This window comes from Octopus sinensis, linkage group LG8 (genome assembly GCF_006345805.1).
Source record: "Octopus sinensis linkage group LG8, ASM634580v1, whole genome shotgun sequence".
NCBI lineage: Eukaryota > Metazoa > Mollusca > Cephalopoda > Octopoda > Octopodidae > Octopus > Octopus sinensis.
Window position 1 is genome coordinate 36657418 of NC_043004.1, and position 14900 is coordinate 36672317.

Sequence of the window (14900 nt, forward strand, 5' to 3'; positions counted from 1 at the left end):
TGTAAATATGAAAGTGCGTAAAACGATTATAAAGCTTGTAAATGTATACAATGAAAACACTAGTTTCACGTAAAGACATTTAAGGGATTTCGTTATTCAAACACATTTTAAATGGGTTCATTTGTCAATATTTTAGAAGCAGATATTCTGTAAAAATATACCTTTTCACCCTTCTATACTTAATAGAAGGATATTTGATTGACAAAGAAAATAGGAACTGAAACGGCGCCAATATATTTTTTCAGACAAATTTATTTAAGTCAACATTTGCTTAATACTGTGATGTCCGTTGAAAGATTATTCTTAAAGCGACGAAGCATTGAAGCTGTCCACATTAATGTCGTACAGAGTTACTTAAGACCTTGTTTAGAAATTGTATCAGATACAAAAGATAAACGTTCAACCTGACATCATTAGTTGCATCGTCAGAGAACCAGTTTTAATTTAAACCTATATCAATAGGGATATCTAAATGCAAAGAGCATTATTTACGTGCTAGTTTTGCGATCTACTCTTTAATCAGACACAGGAAAAGTACCATTTGTTGATACGGAGTGTCTTTCAAACATTCGTAGCGTAATGAGAAATGATAATATACGATATTCTGAGTAGCATTCTTTTCTTCACTGTTATGGCTACAGTGTTTCAGCTGTTGTAATTTTAAGTCTACTTTCAATGATTCACGTTGTCGGTAACGTTCACAAACTTTTTAACACAACCCATTTTGTAATCACTCAATGGCAACAAGGAAAGTCGTTCTCTCTCTGCTGTTAATGCAGAGTTTTCTTTTTCCATATTTGTCATTATTCGTCTTGCTTCAACCAGAATATACAGATTCACTGATAAAGGGATTGGGCGATCAAATAATATCACAAGTACGAGGATAACTAATGCGGGAAATATCGCTGGTATCGAGAGCGATATGAGAACACTGTAAACGCGGACAAGAAATGAAAGATTCGGGGCGAAATTTCGAGAAAGTTACCCAACAAGCAAGCAACTAAAGGTGGGCAAAAGTTCTTTGATTATAACAGTTTTAAATATATCAATGTATAATAATGTTAATTCCTCTTCAATTGAAATAAAAAATTTGCGAGAAATGTGTCTTCATGTTCCATTGGAAACTTGTTATCACTGGGGCTATGTGAAAATATGTAATATAAATTACGATAGATGCGATTAATAACGAAGTCTAAAATTAATGGGAATTAATATTAATGTTTAAATGATAAGTGAGGGAAATACATTTCTATCTTCCGCCTCTCTCTCTTTCTCTCCTTTATTTCTCTGTCTTTATCACTCTTTGTCTGAAGTATTCCATTAAATCAACCATATTGATATGATAGAAATTTGAAAAAGGGTAAAAATATCAATATTGGAAAACTGCAATAACTACGAAGTAGAAGGTGCAAACGAATAAATATTAGGTGGATATGAAACCGAGTATTGAATTCTAAACAAAATGCATGACAGATTTTAAAGTACAAGGACTATAAACATTCAAGAGATTCCAGAATAAAATGGTTTTATGTATGAGACATAACTACTGCAACCACTTAAACTTAGGGTTGAGAATCAGCGAGCCTCTACACAGAGAATTCTAGTTTTACAATTGAACTGATGCTAATATGGCGGAACTATTCAATTTCCGAAATATGCAACTGCAAAAATAAAACTTATGTCAGTTTTAAAAAATCGCTTATCCAGAAAATGAATTTTGATAAAAAAAAAAAAAAGCAGGTAATATTATCATATAAGAAATAATATTTTCGTTTAAGATATGCAAAATATTTTGTAAATGTTTATTCTCGTTTCTTTGACTGCTCTCAGTATTGCAAATCCCTTAAAATTAGATTCCACTCGATGCAACGCTACAATTTATATCAGAAAATATACCGATAAAATGAAGAATAGATTGAAGAAAACATTATGTCTAGTGTTGTTGTTGATGATGATGATGTTTCTGTGGTTGTTATTGTTGTCGCTGTCGCTGTTGTTGTTGTTGTTGTTGTTGCTGTTGTTGCTGTTGTTGTTGTTGTTGTTGTTGTTGCTGCTGCTGTTGATGGTGGTAGTGTTTTAACCCTGGTCAACCCTGATTGGGCAGACCTAGGCATTCCAGCCATAATCTCTCCCTGTTTTTCACGCATCTAAGATGACATTATCCAGTTTAGTATTTCCTTACAGAAGACGGTGGGTTGTGATTTGAGGGTGATTTGGCTACCATTTCTTGTAAGTCGAGCAACAAAATCTCTCTGATGGCCTCATAATATGTGATGTTATTTAACTTGGTTATTTCATTTGAATTAATTTTGTGAAGTTATTAGGTTTTACTGATTGAAAGAATCGCGTATCGTAAAATTACCCACGATTCTTCTAAGTTAATGAGTTATACGAATTAAATATCAAAGTAAAGAATAACCTAAGAACTCCATATATAGATGGCCATAAATTGTAAATGAGTCTGTAATTCCTTTCTGAGGAAATAAACGTTATTGAAATTTGAAGAGAATGCAAAGCAACGGTGATGACAGTCGATATCATGTAGATTCATTTAACCCCTTTAAACAACAGAAGCTCTTCAGAGCGTCTCTAACCATTAGAGAATTCCAAATTGAATCTGATAAAGGTTCGGCAAATTACGTTTTCTCTTTAACCTTAAATTAATCAGGATAGAAGCTTCCAGGCAGAGTTTTAAGGATTTTCCGAGAATGGAATACAAGGAAAAAGTCTAGCCACACAAATTATGTTAGTTTAACTAAGACGACATGGTAAAGACTTTTATGATCAGTGCAATGACTAATTAAATATAAATGTGATCGGTGGGGAGCCCACGCATAGGAAACAGATCTAAAATTAGTGCAAATCGACCTGTTCCGTAACGACCAGTCGCTGCATCATCAAACATGAGTCTGAGGTAGTCAGAACTCGCAAATAGAGAGAAGCTTCATCTAAGGTGATTTAAATTATCGTGAATGTATGTTTAGCAACAATATTTTAAACCAATTCTGTTTTATATGAAAGAGAAACTAAAGCAATTCATGCCTCATTCAATCTATGTTATTAAGGAATTATATTTCTCGTGCCAATAAAATCTTACAGCATATAATTTACATATGATTAACGCATCAACATAAATGATGAGCTTTTGAATCAATCGATTTATCATCAAAATATAAAGTCAAATACGTTAACATAAAATTAATGACTAATTTGTTATATTTGCATACAATTCCGTTTTAAAACATTATTTATTGTTATAATTTTGCAAACATATTTTTATAGTGTTGTCTATTTTTGTGATATGTCAGCAAAATGCAAATATACAAATAATTAATCTGTTTAGCAGAAATGATGACATGGCTTAATTTGGAGTCTGTATTTCCCAGTTATTGACATTCGACTATTTATAGTAGGATATGAAATATTAGCAGAGTTAATTCTGTTTTCTATATTAAATTTTATCAGATATTAAATTATCAGTTATTGCCATATTACAAGACTGTAGGTGTGCGTAATCGTAGACAAGAATGATAGACAAGAGTAAAGGATGTATCCTTAACTTTTTCAGAGACCTTATTATTGATGGGAAGGGGTGAAGAAAGAAGGGACCCCAAGTTGATGAGAGATCTCACTGTTTCAAATAGAGTGAATGCTTCCGCTAATGATAGATTAGGGCCAGGTAACGAAGTCTATCAACCAATGAAGTCCCGCAAGATTCAGAATACAAAGGGATGGAAAAAATACCGCAAGACATAATTCTGTCCGACAATTTAATATTTAGTGCCAATCCGACACGCTTGACTTTTACTTTATTTTATCTACCCCATAAGGATGGGAAGTAGTTTCACTTCGTTGGGATTTGAAATTAGATGTTTGAAATGTGACAAAACACAACACTATTCTGAGTTTTGAAACTGAAAATCGTCGTTTCCCTTCACTAATATCGATATGAAACTATTGTATGAAATCCCAAATTATGAGAAGCCTAAAGAAATTACTTGCGCTGTAAGTTTCAATGTAAACGTGATTTGATCAAGTAGACACATTCGATTGCTAGTTTTATTTTTTTAAATCCTTTTAGTCAAATTTTGTTTTTTTAGTAACATCGAAAACGAATTGATGTGATATATTTCTTTTCACTGGGGTACAACATCTCATAAAATAAAAAAACTAAAATATTTTAACTCAGCCCTCTCTACCAACAAACTACCAACCATACTCTCTAAGCAAACAATGAACGACTTTCTTTTGTTTATGCAAACCATTACAGAAACATTTGCTATGACCAGCAAGCAATGATTTGCCGGAGACACTCGACGGGATCAGTGAAATGTACGGTTTATTACTTAAATGTGTCATCAATGTCTCTCTTCATAATTCAATTATCACACTCACTTCCCAGCAACACTCGCTGATTGTTATGAACATTTCAACAAACAACTCTGAAGAATAATAGCCATAAACATTCAAAGTTGTATCCATCGTTGTTCGTTCGACCCAAAGAATAAGTTTAGTTAACCCTAATGTATTATTATTAATCTACGTAAATAAATTATCAATTAATTTCACTTCCCAGCCCCCCATTTCATAATTTTCGATGACCACTCTCACTAGTAAATCCTTCGCCACGGTGCCAGCAGGATAAGCAGAAGGCTTCCATTGGCAGACATCAGTATGGCACAGAAACGTTTAAAGCCACTTTGTTATTCAACCAAGAAATACGTTCTCTTAATCAGGCTGTTGAATCTTACTGGGGTTTATGATATTAAAAACATTTGAAATGGTGAAAAACCGCCTTTTCATTGCTTAAATATTTCTTGCACTGACCCTGAAGTAACTCATATCTCCGTTTCCTCATCAAGTCCCTTTACTTATAGAGACCGTTCCTTCTAAATTCCTCCCCTGTGTTTATATATATATATATATATATATATATATACTTTGATACTTTGATACTTTGATAGGTTTCGGCCATTATTGGCCCAGGCCATGTCTAACTTAATAGCACCACCTGGTATATATATATACCAATTATATATATATTATATTAAATTAGAGACAAAACCACTATTATGCAAATCAAACAAAGAAAGACTTAAGCCAATACATAAAATAATTTATATAATTAAATTTAATTAAAATAACCACTACGATCGTTTCGTGTCAGCACTTCTATGAGACATTCTTCAGGTGGTTTCAAAACCTTCTTTGTTTAAAACTTGCAAAGAAGGTTTTGAAACAACCTGAAGAATGTCTCATAGCAGTGCTGACACGAAACGATCGTAGTGGTTATTTTAATTAAATTTAATTATATAAATTATTTTATGTATTGGCTTAAGTCTTTCTTTGTTTGATTTGCATAATAGTGGTTTTGTCTCTAATTTAATATAATATTTTACTATAAAATTGGATTCAATCCTAAATCTGATTTTTCCCTGTAAATTTGGATTTATTCCCTAATATTTATTATATATATATATATATATATATTATATATATATATATCAATTATATATATATATATCAATTATATATATATATAATATATATATATATAATATATATATATATATATTATATATATATATCCATATAATTTCGTATGTCTAATGTGTGTTAACGTGCGTGGATATACTGGTCCCTGAGCATTTGTGTGCGTGTGTAAGAGTGTGCGCGTGTATGTGTGTGTGTGTGTGTGTGTGTGTTGTGTGTGTGTGTGCGTGCGTGCGTGTGTGTGTGTGTGTGTGTGTGTGTGTGTGTGTGTGTGTGTGTGTGTGTGTGTGGATTTGTGCTTATACGTGCATTTTTGTGCTTCCTTGTTTTTCTGAAACTTGTACATATAGATGTGCATTGCTTACGCCACGTTGTAGATTTTGTTTTCTGTTTTAGAACCACCTACCCACTTCGCGCAAAATCCCATACACATCCTTCCCAATAAATAACAACCCCTTAATCCCTCAAATGATCCCCGTGCTACTCACTTTCTCACAATAAACTCCAATCTATACACCACTTACTTATCCACAATTTGTGTTTCAAACAAAAACTACTTCAGTCAAAACTTCAAAACTTTTTCCTCTTTATTCGTTTCTATCTCATTGAGAAATCCTTTTAACCCAGATATTTTATGACCAAAACTTTCACTTCTCGAATGTAACTCGCGCGTGTAAGCACAATACACACACATACATACACACAAGCAAACAAACACACATACAAACGAACACACACGCACATATACGCTCAAAGTAATGCACATAAACAACATACACGTGCATATATGTATATATTTGTGTATATAGACACATATAGATACATATGTATACATATACATATATAAATGAATATATATATATATATATATATATATATATATATATATATATATATATATATGTATATATATGTATATACATGCATATATATACATGCATATTATATATATATATATATATATATTTGTGTATATAGACGCATATAGATACTTGTGTATACATATACATATATAAATGAATATATGTATATATTTGTGTATATAGACACATATAGATACATGTGTATACATATACATATATAAATGAATATATGTGTATATATATATATATATATATTATATATATATATATTATATATATATATATATATATATACATACATACACGCACACACACGCATATATATATTTCCTGATAATTTTACTTTAAAGAGCCAACCTAAGAGTACCTCCATTCTACCCACAAAACACTATTCAGTTTTCCTTCATAATTATCAGAAGAGATGCTACAGCCTATTGAAAAAGAACAAACAACTTAGAAAGAGAAATAAAACTTATATTTGCATTATTATCTGCTGTTGTATGGCGTTTCCTGTGAATGGAATGTTCTTAGTGAGAGTGATTTACTTTTTCTAGAAAGCATTCAAAATAGCATGCATGTGTGGCACATTACAAGCATCGGCATAGCAGTATAATAATAATAATAATAATATATAATAATAATAATAATAATAATAATAATAATAATAATAATAGCAACAATAACAACAATAACTACAACAGCAATAATAATAATAATAATAATAATAATAATAATAATATAATAATAATAATAATAATAATATAATAATAATAATAATAATAATAATAATAATAGCTAAACTGAAAATAAAACTAATGACTGTATTCGTAACTGAAGGAAATGAAATAAATAGCAGGCATACATACTGGAAAATATTGCTTGTACGTTCTTACCAATGGGCGTAGACGGTGGAGATGTATCTGGCTCCGGTAAGATAGTCGGTCCAAAAGACGGCATATCCGCCTTTTCGCGCTCCGCCGTCAGATGCTTTCGCCTGAAATCGGAATTAAAATCATGTTAGTTTTAATTACATATTAATTTTAATTACAATATACTTGTGCTCTGTGAGGACCGGCAAGTCAAAGAATAGACCCGAAATTTCCTCTGAGTATTGTAAAAAGGTGACTGACAGAGATTGAGGTAGGATTTCTTTTTAGACCGTGGAAAACCATCAGCAGCGAAGACAAACCAAATAAATCCATAGATTGGAGGGTTGTTGCCTGAGTTGTTTATAGTTCAAAGATGTCATCCACCAGGAGTAGGGAATCACCAACAAATGGTGGATTCAGTGCCACAATAATGCTGCTACTACTACTACTACGAACTACTACTACTGCAGTGTTTTAAATAAATGTACTTAACGAATGGTATAAAGGAATGGTGAAAGGGATTGTTTTAAATTTCGTATGATACGAAAAAATGGAATAGGATATATCATGTGACACACCCTTGTATAATCAGAGTAGTGGCATTTGTTCAGAACATTTTAGGCTTTCGGCGATGATAAGTTCGAACTTAACGCACAAGATTAGAAAAAATATAGCGGGTTCCACCATTTCATCTAAGCGTTCCTGCAAGTGTAGACAGCAAGGATTTTCTCGACATATTGCGACTAAAATATTTCAAGGAGAGAAATTATTTAGTGTCTCCTCATTAATGCAAAAGAATTGTGAAAATTGTCTCAAATATTTTACTCTATGCAGAAGAATTTGTTCAAAAATTTTCTAACATCTTCAAATACAATATGAAAATTTTTACTACTATGTTTTGTATTACTTTAAATTTGACAAAAATTGTACTCCTACCAAAGTTGAGGCTTCCGTTAAAATAACATACGTGTAAATACTAATGTTTTCCAATCTATCGCTGTCGGGGAGCCGAGTCGCTGCTAACTTTATCACTCGATCGTCCATCATTGATGAGACCAAGGAAGGTGGGAATCACGCAATGTGCTGGTCTCAGCGCTAGAGATGGTTAGGATTTATCTCCCCGCTAACAATAGAAATAAGAGTGCATTTTGCACCAAAATCCAATATGAGGATCAAACAGAACATTCATATTTAAATGGGGATAAATATTACCTCTCGGTCTTAATACTGCCTCTGTCTCTAATATATAAAAACAAAGATTCTCTGAATGTACTTTGTTCTTGCATGGGGAACCAGAGGCACTCCAGTCACACGCGGCCCTTCAAGTATTTCTGGTATGTCACAATATAACAAGTATATTAACACGATAACGTTTTGCTAAAAGTTTTAACAGTTTTGACATCATTCCCACTTGGTCAATTGGCTAATTGGTAAATACATTTCTTTCGATTAATGTCCCTCTTGAATTTTCTCAATGAAATATTTGCAAATTTCTGTGTTTAATAAATGATGTCTACAGTATTAGTCAAACTATAATTTTAGTGTCATGGCTCGAATTATAGCGATCAATATTTAACTGAAGCTACAAAAATATACCCCATCCTGATCTAAACTTTATTCCTGGAAACATTATGTAAAACGTTCGACCATTCCGTGCCTCAAAACTCTTTATTGCTCGTGGTCAGATTTCTTTAGCAGATGTGAAATGCATTTCACCCTTGATGAGAAATTTGTCAACGGCAACTAACTTATCTCATGAGAAACACCGAAGTATTGAAAACCAATGAAATAATAAATTCCAAACTAGAATCTGCTGCTTGGAGCACTGAAGTAATTTACCACCAGCAGTGGATACTTTGACAACAACGTAAACCTACTGACAGCTGCAGTTATCTGATATATTATCGCTCTTGGCATATGAATTACTTAGAAAAGGGATTTAACTCACTGTGATTTCTGAAATGGTAGTGTCCTGAAAATAGTGCCTAAATTTTGCTTTAATTTTTGGAACGCAGGCACATACACAGAGTCCAAGTTTCCAATATTTGGCTAAGCGAGTATTAGCTCAGAATAATAAATCTAAGCCTAAATGCATAAAATATATAAATTGCCAATAAGCTGGAATATCTTACCTCCATATCATAAGTAAAATGGCGAAAGTAATGATGAGGAAAACGAATACGACGATGACACCAATAATAACTGATATATGACTGCTTGGAGACACAGAATCGACTCTTCGCACTGGAACAAAAATAAAAGAACAGAAATGAATAAAAAATATTTCCATTCTCAGTCTATAAAATAGAACGAGTAGAAAATGAAAACATTAATAGAAATGTAATACAATTATCTGTGAACATATTTCCTTTTTACAATATCTTTGCAGAGAATAAAAGAAATTATGATAATGATATTTTACCAATCTTTCTAAAATTTCATTATCTCCTTTCTTCTTGTTTGGTCAAAATCATTTTAGCAGTTTCGCAACATTTCAAATATTTGGAATTTATATATTTTGTTTCATTGTGTCGTTCAAAATTATACATACAAGAGAAAAAATATGAATGAAATACGAAAGTTTTCATAATACACATTGCATAAATATATCATTTGAAAGGGTGGGTGGAGTTCAATGGAATCATATTTGTCATATCTCAACCAATATTTCTTTTATTTTTGTATATTGACTTCACTTAGCACTGAGACGTTCATAAACGTTTCTTGAAGGAAAAACAAATAATAACTTGAATCTAGATTAGCAGAATTATAAATCTATACAGGAGATTTTGAAATGATAAGGTAAAATATTAGATTAAAATGCGCGATTCACTTTGATATCCTTTATTTCTTCCATCTCACATTCAAATATCTTTTTACACACACGCACCCACGCAGAAATATGCACAGAAAATCCTTTTGTACTCATGGGCCGTAAGTCACATGGTCTTGAAACCTGCTTCTTACAAGATAAGAACTTAGTGTCAGATATAGTGCTGCTATGCCGAGGTCCTTACCCATAAAGAAATATCGATCTGAGCAAAGATATGTAAATATTAATTTTTGGACCGTGTCAAAAGATATATCAAATTCAAAATATATTTTTATACCACGATAAGCAGAAACAACTGCGAAATATCGATATCTGTCGGTCTCGTTCATTTCAGGGCGCTTCGTTTTGCCTGGCTTCGAAATACACTGTGCTTTTTAACACTCCACCTCTTTAAAAGGATTTTCTTCGTATGAAAAACCGCAGCCTAAAAGCATTTCACAACACACGTATATTATGTATGACATTGATAATTATTACATTACAGAGCTGCTTCTAATGCAAAATTTGAATTATGTCTGTATATTTTTGAGGTATGCCATACTCTCGTGGCCTACTAAAGCTCAGCTACTCTCCAATGACTTTTTCTAATGCTCCTTTTTACACCCACATCAAATTATTCTATTGTGCCTCATTTATTCACCCCTTTCTTACACACATTCCCCACATTACTATAATATATTTCACCACACCTCACAGCTGAATACAACTTAACCTATATATATTTATTTACTTAATTATTTACTTCTTGAATAAAGCAAAACTCGAAATGGCTTATCTTAAAGTTCAGTTATTGTCCAGTGACCTTTTCTACACAACAATAACTCTACGTAGTAGGACACCAGCTACGACTGCTGTTGTGGCACACCACATCACCCACTGTTACTAGCTACCTTTACCAACAACAGTTATCCTGTCACAACACAACAAAATGCCGTGACGACGACTCAGCTTTCTTCTGTGGGACGAGCAATCACAGACATATGATATATCAATTTAATGCAAGCACAGAAAGATGGGAAGCAGAAGAATCGGCTGAAAAGAAGACTATTTTCCTCCTAATGCATACGGAGACGAGCCGCAATGCTGTTATAAATACACACACAGACACTGTGTGTGCGCGCGAGTACGTGTCTGTGTGTGTATATGTGTATGTTCTATAATTTCTTCTACACTTGAGGTGTGAAGACATTTCATGCAGAATAGCATAAAAGTGAATTAGTAAACAACAGGAAACTATTTAAAGCCAATGTTTCATGCTGTGTGTCTCTCTTTCCCAACATTTTTTAACGAAAAATTAGTGTTCCGTTGAAAGGCATTCCTTTACAAGATTTTGGATAAAATAGAATTCGTAAATTTATTTTCATATAACATTCCGCCTGACTTGACGAATGAGTGGCCAAAATACACTCTGTAAATTTAGAATAACCCTGATTGTCGTATATAAAAGTAACATAGATCAGCTTTTTTCATAAAACACAGACGCATGAAGTTTAATAATCTCTCTCTCATAGCAGATCAACGTTAACTGTTTAAATAAAGTTTTATAGAAGTCCTGTGATATTTCATAAGTAGATGCCATTTAAGCTGATGTCTACGGTAAAATATCAACAGCATAAATACAGACATCTATGTTAGATATTATATGAATTTGTAGCATAATGGTATATATAAATATATATATAAGTTCCTATCTCTCTCTCTCTCTCTCTCTCTATATATATATATATATATATATACACACACACATATATATATATATATATATATATATATATATACACACACACACATATATATATATATATATATACACACACACACACATATATATATATATATATATATATATATATATATATATATGTATATATATATGTATGTATATGATGAGCCACAGATTTTATACGTATATGACGTGTATATATATACATATATACTTCCGACGATGCTATATATTTTGTTTTATTAGTGTTTTTTAATAATGCCATTAAGTAGCAAAGTTTCCTCCTATGTTCACATATAGTAGATCATATATGTTAGCAGAGTGTCTGCTTATGTTTTAAAGCCAACTATTTGGCTATATTCAATGTATAAGCACTTAAAATAAAAAAATCTAAAGAATATCCCCAGTGTACAATCACAAATTTTAAAATATGTAAGGTAAAAGTATAAATTAAAATCTGTGGTCTGTGTCCCACTTTTGAGCTATTCTCGCATAAGTTTAAAAACAATAACGGCTTTAAAAAAACAGAACAATTATATATTTATAATAGTTTTTATGTTCAAAAGCAAATTTTGATACTACCAAGATACCACAAACTATTACAAAACCTTAAACATAAAGATGCATAAACTGACCACTTCGTTCCAATCGTCGTTTTTTGCCAATTTATATACCAGGCTCTACTGGTGTTAACAAGTGTCGGGTGTGTTAATAAGTGACACACTTTAGTTCAACAGCGGCTACGACAATGATTAGTCACCGAAACACTTTGATGGACAAGGAGGTAATTTGTGATGAGGCATATTTGAGGTTCTACAGATTTTTAAAATTGTATTTATATATAAATCCATGCACCACCCCCTTGCAGTTGAGTCATTGTGCACTCCCAGGGACTAAATACCAAACTTAGAGTAGGTAAAATTGTAAGGTGTCGATATATATATATATATATATATATATATGTATGTATATATATGTATGTATATATATGTATATATATATATATGTATGTATATATATGTATGTATATATATGTATATATATATATATATTATGTAATTGCATGTTTATGTCTGCTACGATCATGCTCACGTGCATTTTTGCTCAAAAACTAATGCTAGATTCAGAAAAAAAAAATCATTTCTGTCTGTTGGAGCAACATAATTGCCTCTCCTCTTAAAATTTAAAGAAAATTCTTCTAATTATTCAGGATACCGATGTGAAGTTTGGTATGCTACCTGGTAATATTGTTCTGATAATTTAATGATTTTTATTGACCATGTAGTTTTTCTATTTTGATAGAGTAGAGAATCTTTTTAAAAGGTCGATAATTTTTTAAGGGGGACCAAATTTGTAAGAGATGCATAACATTTTTAGTGGGTGCAAATATTTTGAGGGATGGGGGCAAAAAGACAATTTTAGTAGGAGTAGAAAATTGTTTAAGCAATTCAAGATTTTTATAGGGTTCAAAAAGCATTTTAATAGCGAGATAAATTTCTACAAATTGTAAAAATTGTTCTTGTAGAAAAACAATTTTATTAGGATTAGAAAAATTTTTGCAGGGGCCTGAAAATATTCGAATTTTTATTTAAAATTTGTCGAAAGAAATAATACATTGATATTAAAGTTATTGATTTGTGTGTAGGTTATTGTTTTATACTAATTATATGCACAAGTTTTACTGCTTTTATAAAGTTAGGAATTCAAATTAAATCGATTTCGTAGTATACTTTTATTTATTTTCTAGCATAGTTTTCGTTTATTCTCGTTGCATGATTTACTTTATTATGTAAATAAATTCTATATTTTTAAATATGAATAAATTCGTTCTGTGTAAAGTCTAGTTTAATTTTAAAGCAGTAAAATGACAATCTATGTTAAATTTCAAATTCTCTATATTCTTTCTCAATAAAATACAACGATCCAGTACACATATTTGTAATCACATGTAGCTGTCCTCTTATGAATTCGACAACATGTCGTAATACAGAAAGCTTTAAGACCAAAGCCAGATTTGTAATTTGAAGATCAGATTAAATGTTTTAAACCTTTCTATTGTTTTAACCATGGTAGCTAGAAACAGAAGATTCTGGATTTTACAAACTTCTATGGACTCTCAATAAATTCCCAAATAAATATATATACATATATATATATACATATATACACATATATATATACATGCATATGTGTATGCATTTGTGTAAGTATGTATATGTGCGTGTGTGTATATATGTATACATAATGTACACATATATAACCCTTATATATAGGTGTGTGTGTATGTTTGAATATAAATGATAATAATAATAATAATAATAATAATAATAATAATAATAATAATAATAATAATAATAAAATTTTATCAGCTTTAAGCTTGCAAAATAATATTATAATTTACAGATCTATAAAAATCGATGCTGCTCATCAAAAACCATCGCAGAAATATATATATATATATATATATATAAACACAGATATGACAGTGGAAAAACAAATGTTATGTAATGGACTTCATTATCTTACGGCTGTTTCTGCTATAGGACGTGGACTCTTAGTTGAGTACCTGGATAACATCCAGTAGCTTTATCAGAGCCTTGAATATGAAGTGCGTTCTATGTTGTGGGCATGGTACATTTTCAGAACGAACATACATACATACATATATACATACATACACACACACACACACATACACGTACATACATACATACATACATACATACAAACATACATACATACATACATACCTATATACACACATACATACATACATACATACATACATACATACATACATACATACATACATACATACATATATATATATATATATATATATATATAGTTCCGAAATCACTTCATCTCTTGACATTATAAGATCTCAGTCTCATAGTATGAAAGATAATATGGTAATATTGAAATAAAAAGATTAAATACATTCACGGCCTGAATGCTTATTTGTAAGAATAGCTGTTTTCTAGGTTCGCAGGCGCGCGCACACACACACACACACACACATGCACATGCATTAGAAACTGGATATTTTATCGTTTGGCCGACAGTTATCTGTCTTGGGCTACCCATCCTTAATTTAACGCACTCCATCATCTGATGCA

The 14900-nt window shown here is 31.4% G+C and overlaps 1 protein-coding gene across 6 annotated transcripts in view; it reads right to left on the minus strand.

The window, feature by feature from the left end:
- The window catches only part of LOC115214792 (receptor-type tyrosine-protein phosphatase T), a 426610-nt gene that overhangs the window by 235791 nt on the left and 175919 nt on the right, over nt 1-14900 (minus strand). For 4 of the 6 annotated variants that reach the window (XM_036505346.1, XM_036505347.1, XM_036505344.1 and 1 more), the window contains 2 exons: nt 9358-9469; nt 7223-7350 (listed from right to left, as the gene is read on the minus strand). In XM_036505346.1, coding sequence (XP_036361239.1) covers nt 7223-7350; nt 9358-9469 — 240 coding nt within the window. The remainder of the gene's footprint in view (nt 1-7222; nt 7351-9357; nt 9470-14900) is intronic. The other 2 variants (XM_036505345.1, XM_036505343.1) reach the window with 1 other exon arrangement.